A 20,751-nucleotide genomic window follows, 5' to 3' on the forward strand; every position below is an offset into this window, starting at 1 on the left:
AAATTTTATAACAAAAATAAAAATTTAAAGATAATTTAAAGTGCAAATATTTCAGAATTAACCACTTTTAAAATAATTATGTGGTCAGTCTAATCTTTTGGTTGTAAAGTTGAACTTACTTATTATGAAATATTTTTGGTTGTCTTAAAATATGTTGTCCAATTTTATTACTTATTTTAATCTTGTTTTTTTTCCCAAACTTCCCAGTAATCCCAATTTAGAAAAAGAACCAAATGAAAATGGAGTATCTGTTCAGAATGAAAATTTTGAAGAGATTATAAATTTACCTATTGGATCTAAACCATCAAGATTAGATGTTACCAACAGTGAGAGCCCAGAAATTCCTTTGAATCCAATTTTGGCCTTTGAAGAAGAAGGAACAGTTGGACCCCTGACTCAGGTAGATGGTGTTCAAACACAACAGACAGCAGGTAAGCACATCTTGAACTCTTCTGTAGTCATCAGAAATGTGTGACACCCAAAAGGAAATGAACTTTCTACACTTTCAACTTTCAACAGTAGCATACTTTGTCTTTCAAGAAACCAGCTAAGTAAGCCACATGGGAAGAATTGTATACAGATTATAGACATTGAATTTTGGATTGGAATGGCCAACTTATAGGGACCCTTCTAGTCTTTTTTTAATTTTTTTAATTATCTATTTATTTACTGGCTAGAGACAGCCAGAAATCGAGACGGGAGGGGAAGAGAAAGAAGCAGGAGAGAAGCAGAGAGACAACTATAGCCCTGCTTGACCACTCATGAAGCTTTCCCCCTGCAGGTGGGGGACCTGGGGTTTGAACCTGGGTCCTTATGCACTGCATAAGGAGGAGACTAGGGGCTCAAATCTGGATCCTTGCTAATTGTAACGTGTGTGTTCAGTCAGGTGAGCCACCTCCCTGTCTCTCTAAACTCATTCTTTACACCAAAGAACAGTAGCTTTGTAAGCACATCCCATCAATCTCAAGAATAACTGGAACTGGACCAGTTGGTGGCACACCCAGGAAAACACACATATTGTCATGCTTGAGGAGCCAGGTTCAAACTCCTAGTCCTTGTCTATGGGCGTGGTTCATGAGTGGTAGAACAGTGCTGCAGGTTTCTCTCCTTTTCTCTGTTTCTCTTTCCCTCACTGTTTCACCCTCTATCAAGAAGAAAAAAATGGTCAATGGGAGTGATATATTCCTCATGTAGGCACTGAGCCCCAGAAATATGTAGCAAAATAATGTGTGTGTGTGTGTGTATTAATTCCATCTCTTTTCAAACGTCTTTGAATTCTTTCAAACTCGCTTCCCATTATATCACTTTATATAATGACTAACATCTTTTATACTATTATGTGCAAAGCTAGCCAAATTTCTTGTGTTTTAATGGAGTCAGTAAAGAATGGTCTGTGGTCAAATTATTTTGTCTTTTAAACTCCACCTGTGAATGTAAACAACAAATATTTCCCTCTTAAACTAGTAGGAAAAGTCAATGCTGATGTACCCATCTACACGAAGCTAGCCTTTATTCTTCCTCTGATGTACTGACCTTGGTGGTGGGAAAGAGTGAGAGGAGATATAAAATTTTACTTTAAGGGGGTATGTTGTTTTATCCGGGCTGGCTTCACGGGCGGGTAACAGAGACGACCAGAGACACTCGGCTGGGCCGGGAAGCTGTATTTCTTTATTCACAAACAACGATTCATAAACTAACCCAAACTAATACCAAACAGAACTCTCCTGCATCCTTCTCACATGGCGACGCCAAGAAGTCTCTAACTCTGTTGGGGTTCTTTTGGGGCGGGGACAAGCGGGCCCGCGAAACTAGCAGGACTAAACCAATTTTCCTGGCAGGGGGAGAGCTAGACCAAACCAATGTAAAGCATACAACAGGGGTAGATAGCATAATGGTTGTGCAAAGAGATTCTCATGCCTAAGGCTCCAAAGTCCCAGGTTCAATCCCCTGAACCACCATAAGCCAGAGCTGAGCAGTGCTCTGGTTAAAAAAAAAAAAAAAAAAAACTTTAATGAAAGTGTTAAGGTACCTGTCAGGATTGATATTCTGATTCTTTTTCTCCTTTTTTAAAATTTTTATTTATAAAATGGAAACGCTGACAAGACGATAGGGAAAAAAAAGGAATACATTTCCACACAATGCCCACCCCCAGAGCTCCATATACAACCCCTTCCCTTGATAGCTTCCCTATTCTTTATCCCTCTGGGAGTATGGACCCAGGATCATTGTGGGGTATAGAGGGTGGAAGGTCTGGCTTCTGTAATTGCTTCCCTAATGAACATGGGTGTTAGCAGGTCGATCCATACTCCCAGCCTGTCTCTTTCTTTCCCTAGTGGGTCAGGGCTCTGGGGAGGCGGGGCTACAAGACACATGGTGGGGTTGTCTGCCCAGGGAAGTCAGGTTGGCATCATGGTAGCATCTGGAATCTGGTGGCTGAAAAAGAGTTAAGATATAAAGCAGGGGTTGGGCAGTAGCACAGCAGGTTAAGTGCACCTGGCGCAAAGCGCAGGGACTGGTGTAGGGATCCCAGTTTGAGCCCCTGGCTCCCCACCTGCAGGGGCAGGGAACATCACTTCACAAACGGTGAAGCTGTTCTGCAGGTGTCTATCTTTCTCTCCCTCTCTCTGTTTTCCCCTCCTGTCTCCATTTCTCTCTGTCCTATCCAACAACAATGACATCAATAACAACAATAATAATAACCACAACAATGATAAAACAAGGACAACAAAAAAGGGGGAAAATAGCCTCCAGGAGCAGTGGATTCCTGGTGCAGGCACCAAGCCCCAGCAATAACTCTGGAGGCTAAATAAATAAATAAATAAATAGCAAAACAACTTGTTGACTAATCATGAGCTTAAAAGCTGGAATATTGCAGATAAAGATTTGGGGTCTCCATTTTGGAAAAAGCTAGTAGGTCTGTTTTAGGTATATTCCAAAGGGCCCATGTATATACTAGTTTTTGCCTGAGCCTGACACCTAGTATGCAGGTGGACCCAGTTACTGTCTGGGGAGATGGTGTCATAGTTGGAAAAAGGACTAGAAAGCTGGATCAGGGAAGAGAGTAGCTCCAAAATATGGGGAAAGTGTGTAAATATTGTTAACTGCAAACCCCATCAATTTGATCTGGGGCCTATATTCAGCACAAGAGCCTATGTAACCTCTGTATCCCTATACATCTGAGCTCACATTCTGTGGTCACAGCTAGGAACATTCCAGGCTGCACTAATTTCAGGACCCATCTTCCTCAGGTAGTAGGTAGAGTATGTTGTCCACCCTCCCTTCAGAGAATGGAACATTCCCTACCGCTGTTGTTCCTCATTGAGGGCAAGGTCCTATAGGGACCCACAAAGGGATATTCTGATTCTTACACCTTTAGGAACAATCTGACTACTTTGGAAATATTACTTTGTTATGTAACAAATTCAGACAGAGAAGGAACTTCCATATACTAATTTTCCAGTCTTTAAATCATCTTTTAACTATTATCTTTCTATTGTTATAGTCCCTACCCTTCCATGCCTTCTTTTTTTTTTTTTTTCCCTTCCATGCCTTCTTTAGGAATATATCTTGAGTGTTGTAAAAATTATTTTGGGGTTATGACTATCAATAATGGGGATACTGAGGACACGAGGAAAATTAAATTTCTAACATGATAGAAAAGTATAAACTAGGTAATGTTATATAGATCCTTATAAAATTTCCTATTCCCTTTTTTAAATGTATTTACTTGTTTATTTAGTGAGAGGGATACTGGTTATATTTGGTGCTAGATAGACTGTCAGCAGGGCCTCATACATGCAAACCTATTGAGCCACTCTACCCATTGAGCCACTTCCCCACCCACGAAAGTACCTATTCTTGAATGTTAATGTATATAAAAGCATGATAACAATTGAGAAATATAAGCTACTACTTGGTACTAATGCTACTACTTGGTACTACTGCTACTACTAGAAATATAAGCTACTCCTTGGTACTACTACTTGGCTACTAATGGTTCTTTAAATACCATTTTATGTAACATATTTGTTTTTGTTTTTGTTTTCTGTCTTCCAATATAGAAGTTATATGAACCTTTCTCCTGAAGAACCAAAGCAGAAGCTTAATAAGAACTTCTACAGGATGGAATTCCTTCTGTGCTATAAGGAGCATTCCCCCCCCTTCAGTTTTCTAAAGATTTCGTCATCATTATGAAAAGACATTATTAAAACCAGCTAAACACAAAAGACTGGATAACTTTTCTAATAATCTTCACCAATAGAGAAAAAGAAATGCTCCATGTTCTTCAGTACTTTAAAATGGCTTTTTCTGGTTGTGCTCCTTCTTAGCAAATCAATATTTTTCTGCCTTCTCTAAAGATAAGATAATTGTCTGTAAAAGAAATGGGCTTACTAGGTATGGTTTTGATCTTTTGGTGTTTAAAAGGTAACATGTAAAATTGTCACAGAAGAAATTTACCTTTTACAAATGTAATACTTGAAAAATAAATACCTCTTTGCTCTACAAGCAGGGCGAATAAGGGAGGTGTTTAAATTAAGCCTGTTTAAATATTATTGCTAAAAGCTCTGTTTGTAGAGGTAAATTATAGTTAGATGACCAGATTCTTGTAAATGCAACTTGTACATGGACATCCTGCTAACCCAACTGTCAGAATTCTTCTTGCATCTCCTTTTACAAAAGCATACTTCACAGTTTTAAAATGTGAAAAAGAAAACATATATTTTCAGAGCAAGAAAATAACTTACTGTCCTCTTAAGTAATGTATTTATAAAGTTTTTTCAAGTAAACAAATCAAATTAGGGTAATAAGATAACATTTCAAATTGGATTTATTAGATTCATTCCTTACATTACCATGTGAAGATGATTCAGGGCTATTTCTGGAGCCTGTACATTGCTGCTGTCCCCAATGATAGTGGGACTTAATCTTTGCCTTACCTGATCACAAATTCTGTGGGGGGGAATAAAGATGTAATGTTTCTTTAAATGAAAAAAGAATTTGGTTTTGCTCGTTTAAGAGCAATGAAAAAATAACAGAACATTGACCGTGTTTGGCACACAGAACACTGTGCAAGAAAGCTTCACTAATGTCCTCGTTCTGTGTGGCATCCATCAGCTTTCATTTCTTCATTCCTCACTTTTACTGTGGAGCTTAGCTGTATAAACTTGCGCTTTCATTTGGTAATGTAAATTCAGTTTTATTTTAGAGACTACTAACAGCTAAATATTGAAGGAGAAGGAATACATGCTCTTATGTGGAATGTTTTAAAAAACAAAAAAAAGTGAGCACTACCACTATACTGTGTGGTTTCATTAAAACAGAGATTGGTTAATCTGCTAGATTCGATAAGAGACTATCCATTTATTGGACTGCTTCCTTAAAATCCAGATATAGCATTATTAGTAGCAGCTGTAATTTATTAAAAATTAATTTAAGCACTTCCCTATTCTCAGTTGTCCATGTATACATAGTCATTAAAAAAAAATCTTGTTCAGAAAGTTGTTTTATTTGTTTAAATCCACCTAGTATGAACCACCAAATAAAATGTATTTGACATAGTTTTCATTTTAGTTCTCTCTCTTATGTTCTAACTCCTCTCACATTCATTTTGGGTTTTCACATTGCCCTTAATTTAACTTCAATGACATTTTCTCAGCTTCCTTTTCAACAAGCATGTAAGTTTATTTAAAACTTAGGGTAGCAGTTCTGTTTCAACTCCCCTCCCCCTTTTCACTGATATGTTTAAATATGAGCAATCAGCACACTGAATGCCTTCTAAGCAATCATGTTTTAAGTAGAGGTCATGTATAATTAGCCTTCTTTTGTCAAAAATAACATCGCCAAAGGATGATGTTAAATTACTTTCTGTCCATCCTTCAATTATCAGTTTTACCTACTGATCTTAGAGATTTCTTTGGTGAACAAAACTACATTAAAAAGAGTGCTCAGAGGGGCTGGGCAGATAGATCACACACATTACTATGTGTAAGGATCTTAAGTTTTATATCCCAGGTCCTCACCTGCAGAGGAGAAGCTTCACAAGCAGTAGAGCAGTGCTACATGTATCACTCTCTGTCTTTCCCACTTTCTCCTCCACACCCCTCTATTTCCTTATCAGAAAAAAAGAAAAGCAAAAAATGAATTGGTCACCTGGAGCCATGGAGTCATAGTGCTACAATTACCTTGACTAAAAGATCTTAGTGAAGCAGGAGCACTAATATCCTGAAGGGAGAATTTAGGTAACGTGATAGGATTATGTGACACACCCTTGAATATGTAGAGTTGGAATGATGTTGGCACAAGAGCAAAGTGCATTCTAAGCTTGCTTCTAATCAAAAGTCATAATCTTGCTCCAGGCCTACAATATCTGATATTTCATTTTATACATTTTGCCTCTGAATATTCTAGTCAAGTCACCATTCAAGTTCCATCAATAGTGAAAAATTGTCTCTTTTGCTAGTATGTGTAGATTTAGGTAATAATATTGAAAATATCCATGTGTTTGGTCCAGGAGGTGGCGCAGTGGATAAAGCATTGGACTCTCAAACATGAGGTCCCGAGTTCAATCCCTGGCAGCACATGTACCAGAGTGATGTCTGGCTCTTTCTCTCTCCTCCTATCTTTCTCTTAAATAAATAAAATCTTTAAAAAAAAAAAAAGAAAGAAAGAAAGAAAAAGAAAATATCCATGTAGCCAGTAGATTATGATCCAGTAAAGGCTCTCTGACCTACCTACCCTCAGGGTAAGATTAAAATTAAATTATACATGTATGCATTCATCACAAAGTTATGAAGTTTCAAGTAAGTTACTACACATTTAGCAAGCACTAATATATATCTTTTGCATATGTTTTTTTTTAACTAAAGTAAGTCAATAGTTGAATATTCCGTCTGTTTTCATCTAGAACATAAAAAATCATGAGATGCCTAGTGTGTCAGGTTACAAAAAGCAATTTAAAAATACTTATTCCTGGGGGTCGGGTGGTGGCACAGTGGGTTAAGCACATGTGGTACAAAGCGCAAGGACCGGCGTAAGGCTCCCAGTTCAAGTCCACCTACAGGGGAGTCGCTTCACAGGCGGTGAGGCAGGTCTGCAGGTGTCTAACTTTCTCTCCCCGTCTCTGTCTTCCCCTCCTCTCTCCATTTCTCTCTGTCCTATTCAACAACGAACAACATCAACAATGGCAATACTAACCACAATGAGGCTACAACAACAAGAGCAACAAAAGGGGGAAAAAATGGCCTCCAGGAGCGGTGGATTCATGGTGCAGGCACTGAGCCCAGCAGTAACCCTGGAGGAAAAAAAAACTTATTCCAAGAGACATCCCACCTTTAATTCAGCACAAGCCTAATACTGCTTTAAGAAAAAATGATATAGGCTGTCGTTTTCTGAAATCCTCTGCCACTTCATCAGTATGAGAGAGAAACTCTGGAAGTCCTATTAGAAGGTGCAGCTTGTGAACTGTAGGAGGAGATTTTAAATTTTACAAATAAAATTATGTTGTTACTATTCCTTGGTGACAGTAACTTGGGTTTTTATGGTCATGAGATTGATTAAAGTTTTAAACATCAATTTTAGTATCAAGATTGGCAAAATTCAAGAGAAATTTTAAATTGCTGTTTAAAAGTTTAGACACTGGCCCCACTAGGGAAAGAGAGAGAGAGAGGCTGTGAATATGGATCAACCAGTCAACACCCATGTTCAGCAGAGAAGCAATTACAGAGGCCAGACCTTCCACTTTCTGCACCCCACAATGATCCTGGGTCCATACTCCCAGAAGGATAAAGAATAAGGAAGCTATCAAGGGAGGGGATTTGCCCCGGCCTGCGGGGTCTATCAACAGAGACCTAGGGTAGGGGGCGAGAGAATGGAGGGGACAAGAGACACAAAGAACGAGAGCAAGACAGGAGGTCTGATCAAGCTCTAAAAATTTTATTTTGCAGCCGCAATATAAGCACAAACAATGAGGAAGTTCTGCTAAGGTAGTGGGGGAGGGAGTTGGGTGAGCGACTTTCCAAACAGCTAGATGGTAATCTCAGTTCCAATGGTCCGAATGTCCTCTCACTGGCTATATGAGAGACTTAGCTAAAGCCTTGGCCCCCGGCAGGGATTGGATATGGAGCTCTGGGGGGGTAGGCATTGTGTGGAAATGTACCCTTCTTATCCTATAGTCTTGTCAATATTTCCATTTTATAAATAAAAAATAAAAATTTAAAAAAAAATTTAGACACTGGGCTGGAAGGGGCAGGAGGTAGCACACTGGTTGAGCACACATTATCACACCAAGTACCTGAGTTCAAGTCCCAACTCTTCACCTCCAGTAAGGTATGCTTCATGAACAGTAAAGCAGGTCTGCAGTTTCTTTTTTTTTTTTTTAACCTCCCCTCTCTACCTCCCCGTCCCCCTCTAAGTTTCTCTCCTATCTAAATAAACTAGAAAAAAAAAAGGAAAAGAAATGACTGCCAGAGCAGTGAATTCAGTGCTAGTATTAAACCTCAATTCTAAGCCTAGTGGTTATAGAAAAACATTAAGACCAATAATAACTTGAATTAGTGAATCTCTTAATGCCTTGAGAACTAAAAGGGGGAGGGATGACAAAAAGATGAGGCTAATGTTGGCAGCTTTAAAAGCCAGCATTTACTGTGAGATTTAGGAGTTAATAATTGTCACTGATAGCCATACAAGCCTTAGGAAGTTACCTATGTTCTCCAAATCTCGTATTATTTTACTTCAGTATGTGGGAGAATAATGCCCATGGTCAAGTGTTAATTAAGTGAAAATTTAAAATTCTATCACTTAGTAATTATTCAGTATATGTTAAATTTGTGTCTAGTTTGAGATGCTTTGGAAGACAGGACTTCTGGCAATACCAAGAGGAAACTATCTCAGAAGAATGTCAGTTTTTTGAAAATTGTTTATAATTGCATTTAGTGTTATTTATTTTTGCCCATTCTGGCAAAGTCAAATATTTTAACTCGTATCTCTAGCAGTTTTGAGTTTCGAATCATTTTGAGATTTTGCTGTATTACTAATCTTTTTTATTTCCACCAGTTATTACTGACGTTCAGTGCCTGCATGACCATCTCTAGCAGTTTTGAGAGTGTTTTTTTTTGTTGTTGTTGTTGTTGCCTCAAGGTTATTGGTCATTGCTGAGGCTTGGTGTCTGCATGAAGAATCCACCACTCCTGGCAGATATTTTTCCTTTATTTTATTTTATTTTAATTTTTTAACCAGAGCACTGTTGAGCTCTGGCTTATGGTGGTGTGGGGGATTGAACCTGGGACTTTGGAGCCTCAAGCATGAGAGTCTGTTTGCATAACCATTATGCTATCTACTCTCTGCCCTATTTTATTTTATTTTATAGAACAAATATAAATTGAGAGGGAAGAATGAGAAAGAGACCAGCTTCACGGCTCACGAAGCTTCCTCCTAAAGGTAGGGAGCAAAGGGTTTTACCTGGGTGCTCATGTATGGTAAATACATGCATTCAGCTGGGTGTGCCATTACCCAGCCCCAGTTTTGAGTTTCTAATCATCTTGAGATTTTACCATATTACTATTCATTTTTTCCCCACCAGCATTATCACTGGACCTTAGTGTTTGCACAACCACATTGCTCCCAATGACCTTTTTTTTTTCTTTCTTTCCTCTAGATAGTAAAAAATAGGAGAGGCAACACAGTACCTCTCTGCCTCAGACCATTCATGAATCTTTCCTCCTTTAAGTCCTCCCAGGTGGCGCCCTGGGGTTTAAATCTGGGTCCTCACACATGATAATGTACCCACTCTACTGGCTAGGCCACCAGCCAGCCCCTTACTCACTTTTATAATCCCTGCCCTCTCCATCAAAAAAAATTCTTTTCCTCCCAAAAGAAATATAATTACTTCATATATTTGAAGTCACTTCTTGATATCTTTTGATACAGAGTCATTTTGTTGATTTTAAATCAGGAATGATTAAATGTTTCTCCAGCAATCATCAGTGCTGGCCAAGCTTCAGAAGGTATTGTAGCAGGCTGCAACAGCAAAACATTTCTAAAGCAATTGCTGAGAGGAGAATCGAGCAAGCCATGTCACATTGTTTCTAATAATTCCTTTTCCTCCCTAATTGGAGTCACCTTACCAGAAGACATCAGAAGAGAAAAAGATTTGAATGGCAAGATTTGGGAAGCTTTTATGGGATTTAGTGTTGGGAAGAGCTTTGGATGTTCTATTCTCATGCTAGTTCTGAAGTCTGGGTGGCTGACGGGGTCTTCCAACCTGTACATGCCCAAAGCTGTCACTGATGTGCCAACTAACATTATCTCTGGCTGGAATGTCAGTCTCAGGTTGGATTTAATTGGTGGAGGACTGGAAAAGGCAAATATGGAATCATCATTAATGACTAACACCACTTTTGCCAAGGTAGAACAATAAAATTTGGGTCCAGGCAGTGGCACACCTGGTTAAGCACACACATTACAGCACACAAGGACCCAGGTTCAAGCCCCTGGTCCCTACCTATAGGGGGAAAGTTTCACAAGTGGTGAAGCAGTGCTGCAGGTGTCTCTCTGTCTCTCTCCCTCTCCCTCCTCCATCTTGACTTCTCTCTGTCTCTATCCAATAATAAATAAAAATTATTTTTAAAAAACAGTGAAATTCAAATTACTCTCAAGGATACACTCATGACCCATTCTCTCACACCATATACCTGCACTGAAATATCTTAAGAAAACTGGAAATGATTTAAAAAAAAATAGGACAAGGTTATAATGCTTTCCTCACTTAAGTGCCTGTTACTATGGCAGCTAACTAGATAAGTGAGACAATCCTTCATTATATCACTGCTTTATTCTCTGGGATGGGGTGGGTGGGGGTTGCTTTGGGCTGTCTTGTGGTCACAAATGCCCTGTTCTATGTTGTGTCCTTGCCTTAAATGCAGAAGGCTAAAACGCCTGAGTCAAAGACTGAGAGGTTTTTAAGTCCCTGTCTCTTTTCTTCTGGCACTAGGAACAATGTTACTTGCTTGCTACACTTAAAAGTGAAATCTCCAAAATGGTGCGGCTCAGCACCCACACTGCCCAGAGCTCTGATCTGACTTTGCTGTCTTCAACGTGCGCCCCTTTTCACTCCAACCGCACGTGAGCATCCACCTGAGGTTGCAGAACTTTTAGCTGTAGATTATGGCTTCAGTTGGGTCTCTTGTTGTATTTATTTGTTGTTTTGGGAGGAGAGGCGATTTGGTCCCAGTTATCGCATGGCCACGCCTTCCGGAAGTCCCTGCTTTATTCTCTAATGAGAGATCCCTTTATGATCCAAATAAACGATTTGTACTCAAGTACTCCAGGGTCTGCTTCCAGAAAAACCAGGACTTATGCTATGATGCTATTAGTATATTAGTATAAAGTAGCATTTTATCCCTTAAAAAAAAAAAAAAGTAAGAATGGAGTCAGAATTGTCTTTTCTAAATAATTTAACTTGGAAAAAATCCATACTTACATTTTTTTTTTGCCTCCAGGGTTCTCACTGGGGCTCCTGGTGGCCATTATTTCCATTTTTTATTGGATAGGACAGAGAGAAGTTGAGAGGGAAGGGGAAGATAGAGAGGGGGAGAGAAAGATAGACATCTACAGACCTGATTCACCACTAGTGAAACCACCTCCCTGCAGGTAGGGAGCCAGGGACTCGAACCAGGATCCTTGAGTGGGTATTTGATTTTCATACCATATGCGTTTAACCCGGTGTGCTACCGCTCAGCCCCCCCCATATGAAGGTCTCATTCTCATTTTGTCATTGATATCTACCAATTACTAAAAAAAAAAAATCTTTTCAGCAAAGAATGGAGAAAGAAGTCACTGGACAGGGCACCTGTCTTACCATACTAGAGGCCCTAGTTCAAGTCCTGACATCACATGGGAGTACCACAGTGCCAGGGGCAGCTTTGGTGCTGTAGTGTCTCTCTCTTCCTTGTCTCTCTACCTGAATGAAAAGGTATTTTCAGCATAATTCAGTTCTTATCAGATATAAATTTACAATAGTGAATGTGATTTAACACTTAAGTTGATACAGGCTTGTGATCATCACAGTACCTCCATCATTACCTTCTAGGCTCTGTTTCTGTCTGTTGAATTTGTATTTATTTCCCAGATCTCTTTTAGTGATGTCTCTACACTTTTTTCTCCTTTCTTTCTTTCTTTTCTTTTTTTTTTTTTACCAGAGCACTGTTCAGTTTTGGCTTATGGTGGTACTGGGGATTGAACCGGGACTTCAGATCCTCAGACATGAGGATGCTGCTTTTGTCCTATGACCTTGTTACAAGGGCACTGATTTTGGTGAGGGAGGGATCCTTACCTTTAGGCCTCTTTTTCTCCTCTCCTTTCTCCTTGTGTTTTTCCACTTTTGCCTTTGAACTTTCTGTGTTTCAAGGAATTGTTTCTATAATAGTGGACTCCCATAGCTTTTGTAAGTGTTGCTGCTGTTGTCTCTGCCTCTAAGAGTTGTTCTGGAGCTGTTAGATAGATCTTGGATCTTCCCTGATACATTTTTTTAAAAATAATTATTTCATATAACTTTCTGGCAATTTTTGGGTTTCTGATAAACTTTTCCCCCCAATATAATGCCTCCATTAGAAAGTATATCAGAGTTCAACTGTATAAAGAAACCACACCACACCGCACTACCCAAAGACGGGCCCATACAGCGTTGTGTTGTTCTCGGTTCCCTTCGTAACTTAAAGGGAAACATTCACACTGTCCGGAGCCCTTGATGTCCTGCAAATGAAGGAGGATGTCCTCAAGTTCCTGGCAGCAGGAACCCCACCTCGGTGGCACCAACCTCGATTTCCAAATGGAGCAGTACATCTACAAGAGGAAAAGTGACGGCATCTACATCATCAACTTGAAGAGGACCTGGGAGAAGCTGCTGCTGGCTGCGCGCGCTATTGTTGCCATAGAGAATCCAGCTGACGTCAGTGTGATCTCTTCCAGGAACACTGGCCAGTGAGCTGTGCTGAAGTTTGCTGCTGCCACTGGAGCCACTCCGATTGCTGGTCGCTTCACTCCTGGAACCTTCACTAACCAGATCCAGGCTGCTTTCCGGGAGCCAAGGCTTCTCGTGGTTACTGACCCCAGGGCCGACCACCAGCCTCTCACAGAGGCTTCTTACATTAACCTGCCTACCATCGCTCTGTGTAACACAGACTCTCCTCTGCGCTATGTAGACATTGCCATTCCCTGCAACAACAAGGGAGCCCACTCAGTGGGTCTCATGTGGTGGATGCTGGCCCGTGAAGTTCTGCGCTTGCGTGGCACTATCTCCCGTGAACACCCCTGGGAGGTCATGCCTGATCTGTACTTCTACAGAGATCCTGAGGAGATTGAAAAGGAAGAACAGGCTGCTGCTGAAAAGGCTGTGACCAAGGAGGAGTTCCAGGGCAAATGGACGGCTCCAGCCCCAGAATTCACTGCAGCCCAGCCTGAGGTCGCAGACTGGTCTGAGGGCGTGCAGGCACCCTCCGTGCCCATTCAGCAGTTCCCCACCTGAAGACTGGAGTGCTCAACCTGCCACAGAAGAATGGTCTGCAGCTCCAACTGCTCAGGCCACTGAATGGGTGGGAACAACTACTGAGTGGTCTTAAACTGTTCTCCAATAAAACCAGAGAGTGGCAAGTAAAAAAAAAAGAAAGAAAGAAAGAAAGAAAGAAACCACACCACAGTGTTTTTCAGCATAAGGGAACTTAAAATGCTTTCAAACACTTTAGAAGGACTGGAAGAGCAGAATCTAGTCTGGGCCTCAAGACTGATTCCCAGATCACTTGCATGTGGCCCACTAGTTAGCTACTACCTCTTTGTCTCTCTCCTATCAGGGAGATGAAAATTCTGGAAGCTGCACTAGACTCTCTGACGTCAGAAACATAATGACTTAACTAAGTGCCACGAAATAGGAAATCGCCTCATCTGAACTTTGGGTTGTAGCTACACAAAAAAAGGATGGAGTCCCAGACTTTTGTTTGCCTCTTTATCCTTTTGAAGCTAGTGCGCCTGATACTGTAGACCTTGATATATATATATATATAGCTATATATATATATTTCCATGACCTCACTTGCTGGCAGATTAGCAGAAGCAACTAGAAATGCTTAAAGCCTTTGGGTAAATGTACCTAATTCTCAGTGTAAATCATACCCAGTTCCTCTAGCTCCAAGGATCTGGAAAGTATAGTTTTCAGCATCCCAGCCTATACAGTACAGAAAGACTGGCACCTGGGAGATAGCTCAGTTTGTTTGAGCATGAACTTGTATATCTGAGAAAGACATTCAGACTTAGGATGGACTGTATTCTTAGTAGGTCAGTGCATAGCATTCTCCATGGCTCCTGTCTCCATTCCAGTTATCTCTAACTCTGTCTCCTTAACTGACTTTTCCTTCTCTTTCTAGAATCCCACTATATTTTCTAGGATGAAGAGAAGAGGAGTGGGGGAGGTAGAGTGGGAGAGATAAATAGACACCTGCATGCATCATTTCCTACTCTAAAGCAGATGAATCATAAATCTGGATTTTCAGACCTAATCTTCCTTCTATGGTCTACTGTAATTAAAAATTAATTTAAAAACCAGCTCGGCACAGGTTTAAATTATTCAATATTTTTATTACATGGCAGTACAGCAGTACAGAATGATATATTTTAGGTACAGCAAAATAGGCAATTATCGGCAGGGGTAACACTAGGCCAAGCCCACGAGTCCATAAGTTATCAAAGTTCGGCTCCACTTGTTGTCTCCTGGGATAGACAGCATGGTTGGTCCTGGACAGCCCACCAGCCCCTGCGCTTCCAAGAGAAGCAGGGGGCTGGGAGAATGGGGCTGTTCTGACCACCTGAAAGTTAAATCACTTGGTTTACATAAGTCCATTCTCACAGTGAGCCTATCAAGTCCTGAAGTCCTATTCACAAGGTTCATCACAAAACGGTCATTCTGTTGATCCTTCACCCTGCCATGTACTTTTTACCCACACTTAACACTCAGCCTATCTCAATTTTACTTTATTATCCCCCGCCCCAATCTTTGGGCATCCTATCTTTTATCCCACCACCACCCCAGTCCTCTGTGGTTAAAGGATCAGATATTTCGTATTTGTCTTGTTTTCTACTCCATTCAGTCTTCAAGTTTCATTTTCAGGAAAATTCTCCTAAGAGTGTGTGTGTGTGTGTGTGTGTGTGTGTGTGTGTGTGTGTGTGTCTTGTCACCAGAGTTATGGCTGAGGCTAGATGCCTGCACAAGGAATCCTCCATTGCTGCTCCTGATGGTCATTTTCCCCCTTTCCTTTCTTTCTTCTTTCCTTCCTTCCTTCCTGCCTCCCTCCCTCCCTTCCTCTGGCCCTTCCTTCCTTCTTTCTTTCCTTCGTTCTTTCCTCCCTTCCTCCCTTTCTCCCTTTGTCTTTTTATTTTTTTTTGATAAGGAAGAGAGAAATTGAAAGGGGAGGGGGAAGATAGGGAGAGAAAGAGATACCTGCACCTGCAGCCCTACTTCACTGCTCACTGCTCATGAAGTGACACCCCACCTCCTGTAGGTAGGGATCTGCGGGTTGAACCCAGATCCTTGCACATGAAAATGTATGTGCCCAATCAGGTGCACCACCAATCAGCCTCTCCTAAACTCTTACCTACTGTTGTCACTTGCAGCCATCCACCACTACTAAAACAGATTGTGCCTCAGAAGAGAGAGCTTTCAGACACAGTTGCCTCCTCACTTTGAAAAGTCAAGTAATTTGACTCAGTTGGGAGAACATTAGACTGAAGAAAATTCAAGTAATTTGAATGCCAGACAGAGTAAAGCAGCAGAGTGGCTCCATAACTCTGTTTTTGTCTATCTGTCCCTTGAGTTTGCTTATTGAGGTATTGTGTGTAACTAACCTCCACTCAGATCCTTAAAGCATAAAAAATATCCACCCTCATGCCCACAACTGCTGGGATGTTTTTCTGATTTTGGTTTTGCCATTACCCGATAATACCTGTATTTCTCTATCGTATCAGTGGAAGAATATAAGAAATATGGGGTGCAGGCACCTGGGAGTCAGAAGGATTAAATACATACTCATATGCTGACTTATGCCCACTCTTTTTGATGGAATGCCAGCTACTTCTTTTGAAATTTGTTGTCTAGCCCCGTCCCTGCTGTGAGAGTTTCAATGCTGTTTCATTTCTCTCTCTCACTGAAAAAGTCAGCCTAAAGCAATGAAGTTCTAACAATGGCAACAAAAAGTACATATGTTACCTGTAGGTCTACTTTTACTATTCTTGGGAACTATTCTTGATATCCACATCTGTATTTTGGTCATATTCATTTAATACATGGACCGTGTTCAAAATCCTTTGTTATTCCCCATCACTGTCAGCTAATGAGTTGCCCCCACCACCACCACCACCACCATGAGAATAAGACAGCAGAGCTCTGCTTGACTGTAGGACAGGACCCGTGGTGCGGGGATTCAAACCTGGGGCTTCACACATGCAAGTCCTATAATCCATCCACTGAACCACCTCCAGAGAATTTGTCAATTGCTTTTTTTCTTTTCAATTTTTTTATATTTATTTATTTTCCCTTTTGTTGCCCTTGTTTTTTATTGTTGTTGTAGTTATTATTGTTGTTGTAGTTATTATTATATTTTATTTATTTTTTAGATAGGACAGAGAGAAAAGGAGAAAGGAGGGGAAGACAGAGAGGGGAGAGAAAGATAGATACCTGCAGACCTGCATCACTGCCTGTGAAGTGACTCCCCTGCAGGTGGGGAGCCTGGGGCTTGAACCAGGCCAGTCCTTGCTCTTTGTGCCATGTGCGCTTAACCCGCTGCACTACAGCCTTACTCCCTGTTGTAGTTATTATTGTTGTTGTTGTTGATGTCATTGTTGTTGGATAGGACAGAGAGAAATGGAGAGAGGAGGAGAAGATAGAAAGGGGAAGAGAAAGATAGACACCTGCAGACCTGCCTGTGAAGTGACTCCCCTTCAGGTAGGGAGCCAGCCGGGGGCTCCAACTGGGATTCTTACTCTGGTCCTTGGGCTTTGTGCCACGTGCACTTAACTGGCTGCACTACCGCCTAACTCCCTGTCAATTGCTTTTAACTCAAGGTACCTCTGGTTTACTCCAGATTCAAATAAGATGATGTAAGTCTAACACAATCTTCCTTTTGTGCTCAACAGAAGGAGGAAAAATGACTATAGAACTTTTGTTTAGGTTTTTATATGGTAAGTCAGTTTCTTTTATATTGAGATCCAAACTTTAATAAATATATCAGTAATTTGTATCCTGACTTAAGATTTAGAGACAATTTCCATATTAACAAGAAATACAGTTATAGTGGCTATCATTCATTATATGTTTACTATGTGTTAATTACTGTGTTGATAGCTATTATAGATTTGAACCTTTACTTTTTTACATTCATTTGAATTTGGTACTATTTATATCCTGAGTACTGAAGAGATAGGGAATTTTGTAGGAGCAGGGACATGTGTAGAAGCAGGAGACAGTACTGAACATGCAAGATGTTCTGGGGTCAATCCCCCAGCGCCACTATTAGCCAGAGCTGAGAAGTGCTCTGGCAATAAACAAAATAAAAGAAAATAAGAGTTTTGTGAAAACCACAGAGTTCATACATATATTTATGGTAATATATGTATGAACTCTGTGGTTTTCACAAAACTCTTATTTTCTAGGGTGCAGATTGATAACCACTGTCCTATCTATGATGTAACCCCTAATCACTTCATTGAAATCCACAGGGCCTGCTGTGTGCAAAGATAATTACTGTTTTAGTTCAACAGTAAACTCTCAAGAGAAAAAATGAGAATGCAGATAGTGCTCACACTATGTTATATATTCACTACACTAGTCTTTCTCCCAACAAAATCACAAGATTCAAGAGAGCCTAAGCACCTTGCCCAGCTTCATATCACTACTGTGACACTGACTTCACAGTTGGCTAAGGCTAAATGCTGCTCTGATATGCCAGTTTCTGAAAAGACCAAATTGCACTGTTATTTGCTAACCATCCTTTAATCCTGAAATTCTGTCAGAGGTATACTTTCAGATTTTTTTTTCTGGAGAATGTGATTGATTTGGGATGGTGGTGAGGGTGACCTAGGTGACTTTTAGAATCAGACACATGGGAAAAAACACTGCTCATCTGTGGTGACCATATATATATGTGAATTCCCAGCCAGGATTAATTAATTAGAGGTGACAACTAAACTTATAACCTGGGATCTTCTCTTGACCCACATATAGATGGCCAACATCGACCTCTTTATCAATGCTTGCTAAATAGCAGTGATTTTAGTGCTAAAACATGAGTCACTTCTCTAAAGTGGGGACCAGGTTAGGACCTTGATGTATGTGTAATGATCATGTATTCTAGCTTGGCTGGGATAGTCTCCATATTTATGCTTGCTCCCCTGAGATAAACACTAATAGCATCCACCTCTTTTCTCTCTCTCTCTCTTTCTCTCTTACTTTCTCTCCAAAGGGTCTCTATTTGGAAACAGATTTTTTTTTAAACTATTTTATTTATTTATTAATGAGAAAGATAGGAAGAGAGAGAGAAGGAACCAGACATCACTCTGGTACATGTGCTGCCAGGGATTGAACTCAGGACCTCATGCTTGAGAGTACAATGCTTTATCCACTGCGCCACTTCCCGACCATTGGTAATAGATTCTATAGTTAGGCTGCTGGATGTTGGGAAATTGTGAGCATGTGGTTGAACTTGGCAGGGCTTGACTTGAGGGGGACATGCATCCTCTCCCTGCCCCCCCAAAGCACCCTACATTCCATACTACTAATGGCCAGTCCCTTTATTATTTACATATCAATCTCCTACTTTGTCCTACAAATGACTAAAGGTCTCCTTCCTAAGTCCCCGCAGGGTATTGCTAATTCCCTCCAGTTGAATCCCTAGCAACGGTTGCTAGGGACGTTCTACCTTTCCAGCCCCTCCCATTTTTCTCCACCTCTCTCCTATGTATGGATTGTGAAGCAGACTTGGCTTGGCTCTTCTAGGTCCCGGGGGGAGTGGAAGGGGGGCCGTGCAGGGGGAGGTAGATGCAGGCCGTTGAGGTTTTTGGCTTCACATGGTTTTAACCAGGTGTCTACATGCCTGACTCTGGGACGCCCACATGAATAAAGATTTGTATTGCTACCGCCACAAACTTGGTTCCTGCTTTATCTCTCCCTCCTGCGACACTAGCCTGACAATTGGAGTCCTGGTTCAACTCCAGAAGATTCTCCTGTGAACCCTCCAGGTGGCCTCCATCTCTAATAAAAAATTCTCTGACCCTATTGTGATGCATTTTGTCCCCAAGATTAAAAGGAATGATCTGTGAAAATCATTTATAATATCACAAAGCATCAGCACAGACTGAAGGAGCTCCATGCATTCTCTCTTAAATTCATGCACAGAGAAACTGCTCTGTCACATTTTAAAACTTAATTCTTCCCTTGTCAAAGTATATGTTTTTGTAAAACTAAGTGTCTTATGCTGACGGTGGCTCTCTGTGTCCTGATCATGTGACTCTGAAATGTAATTCTCTGTGATCTTCCAGCTCAGAGTGGGATCTCATCCTGCTCCCTGGCCCTCCCTAGATAATGATATCATCACTTACTCTCCAGCTGGAAACGGCAAGGGAGAAGGGTTGCCATGACAAAGTAAATAGGCCTTGCTGCAGAGGCTTTTGTGGGGGGGTGTGTGTATTCTCTATGTCTTTGGCTTTCAGGGTTGATGAAATTGTCCTCTCTAACAGTTTGGAAATAAGAACGAAATAGACGAATTACAGTAGCATGACGGTTAATTTTAAAACATGTCAAGACAGGAAGGCCTTGAAAACAAAGTTATCACTTTTGCTCTTTTGACCTGAAAAATATACTTAATTAGGAAAATATGTCCTTCCCACTCTAAGTGCATTGCTGTACTGATAACCTTGAGTTGTGACAAATTCTGTACTTTTCCTTCTGCTCCTCACCTTTACTTAATTTTTCTGTTAATCAAAACGCGCCGAGAACCATTTGAGTAAGCAGAAGAGCAGTACTACTGTAAACAATAGCTGCCTTTCTTAAGGGTCTATACTATGCAGCCTGGGGGACTGCTGTGCATCACTTGAATCCTCCCAACAGTAAGAAGACGTAGGCATCATTTTACTTACTTTTAAATAACTCATTTAAACAAGCATTTTTAAATTTTATTCATTTCTTAGAGACAGAAAAACTGAGAGAAGAGGGAGAGGAGAGAAGAGGAGAGGAGGACAGTGGAGAGGAGGGGAGAGAGAGACATCTGCAGCAACACTTCACCATTCTTGAAGCTTCCTCCCTGCAGGTGGCTGTCAAGGGCTTGAACCTGGATCCTTCTGCATTGTAACATGTAGTACTACTGGGTGTACTACCACCCAGCATTTATTTATTTATTTATTTATTTATTTATTTTTGCCACTAGGGTTATCGCTAGGGCTTGGTGCTGGCACTACGAATCCAACTGCTCCTGGCAGCCACTTTTTCCCCTCCCTCACCCCCCCCTTGATCGGACAGAGAAAAATTGAGAGAAGAATGGAGATAGAGAGGGAGAAAGACACCTGCAGAATTTCACCACTAGTAAAGCACCCCCCCTGCAGGTGGAGAGTGGAAAGGGGGGGCCTCAAACCCAGGTCCTTATGCATGATAGTATGTGTGCTTAATGGGTGCGCCACCACCTGGCCCCTCAATTTATTACTTTTCACCAGAGGGATGTTCAT

The 20,751-nt window shown here is 40.9% G+C and overlaps 1 protein-coding gene and 1 pseudogene across 5 annotated transcripts in view; both read left to right on the forward strand.

Moving 5' to 3' along the window:
• The window catches only part of MAP7 (microtubule associated protein 7), a 188,627-nt gene extending 183,062 nt beyond the window's left edge, over positions 1-5,565 (forward strand). For all 5 annotated transcript variants that reach the window (XM_060190396.1, XM_060190394.1, XM_016186837.2 and 2 more), the window contains exons 17-18: positions 208-431; positions 4,062-5,565. In XM_060190396.1, coding sequence (XP_060046379.1) covers positions 208-431; positions 4,062-4,072 — 235 coding nt within the window. In that variant the 3' untranslated portion in view covers positions 4,073-5,565. The remainder of the gene's footprint in view (positions 1-207; positions 432-4,061) is intronic.
• A 3,037-nt stretch (positions 5,566-8,602) lies between these two features.
• Positions 8,603-13,650, forward strand: LOC103110851 (small ribosomal subunit protein uS2-like; annotated as a pseudogene).
• Positions 13,651-20,751: the final 7,101 nt, after the last annotated feature.

This window comes from Erinaceus europaeus, chromosome 4 (genome assembly GCF_950295315.1).
Source record: "Erinaceus europaeus chromosome 4, mEriEur2.1, whole genome shotgun sequence".
In the NCBI taxonomy this organism is placed as follows: Eukaryota; Metazoa; Chordata; class Mammalia; order Eulipotyphla; family Erinaceidae; genus Erinaceus; species Erinaceus europaeus.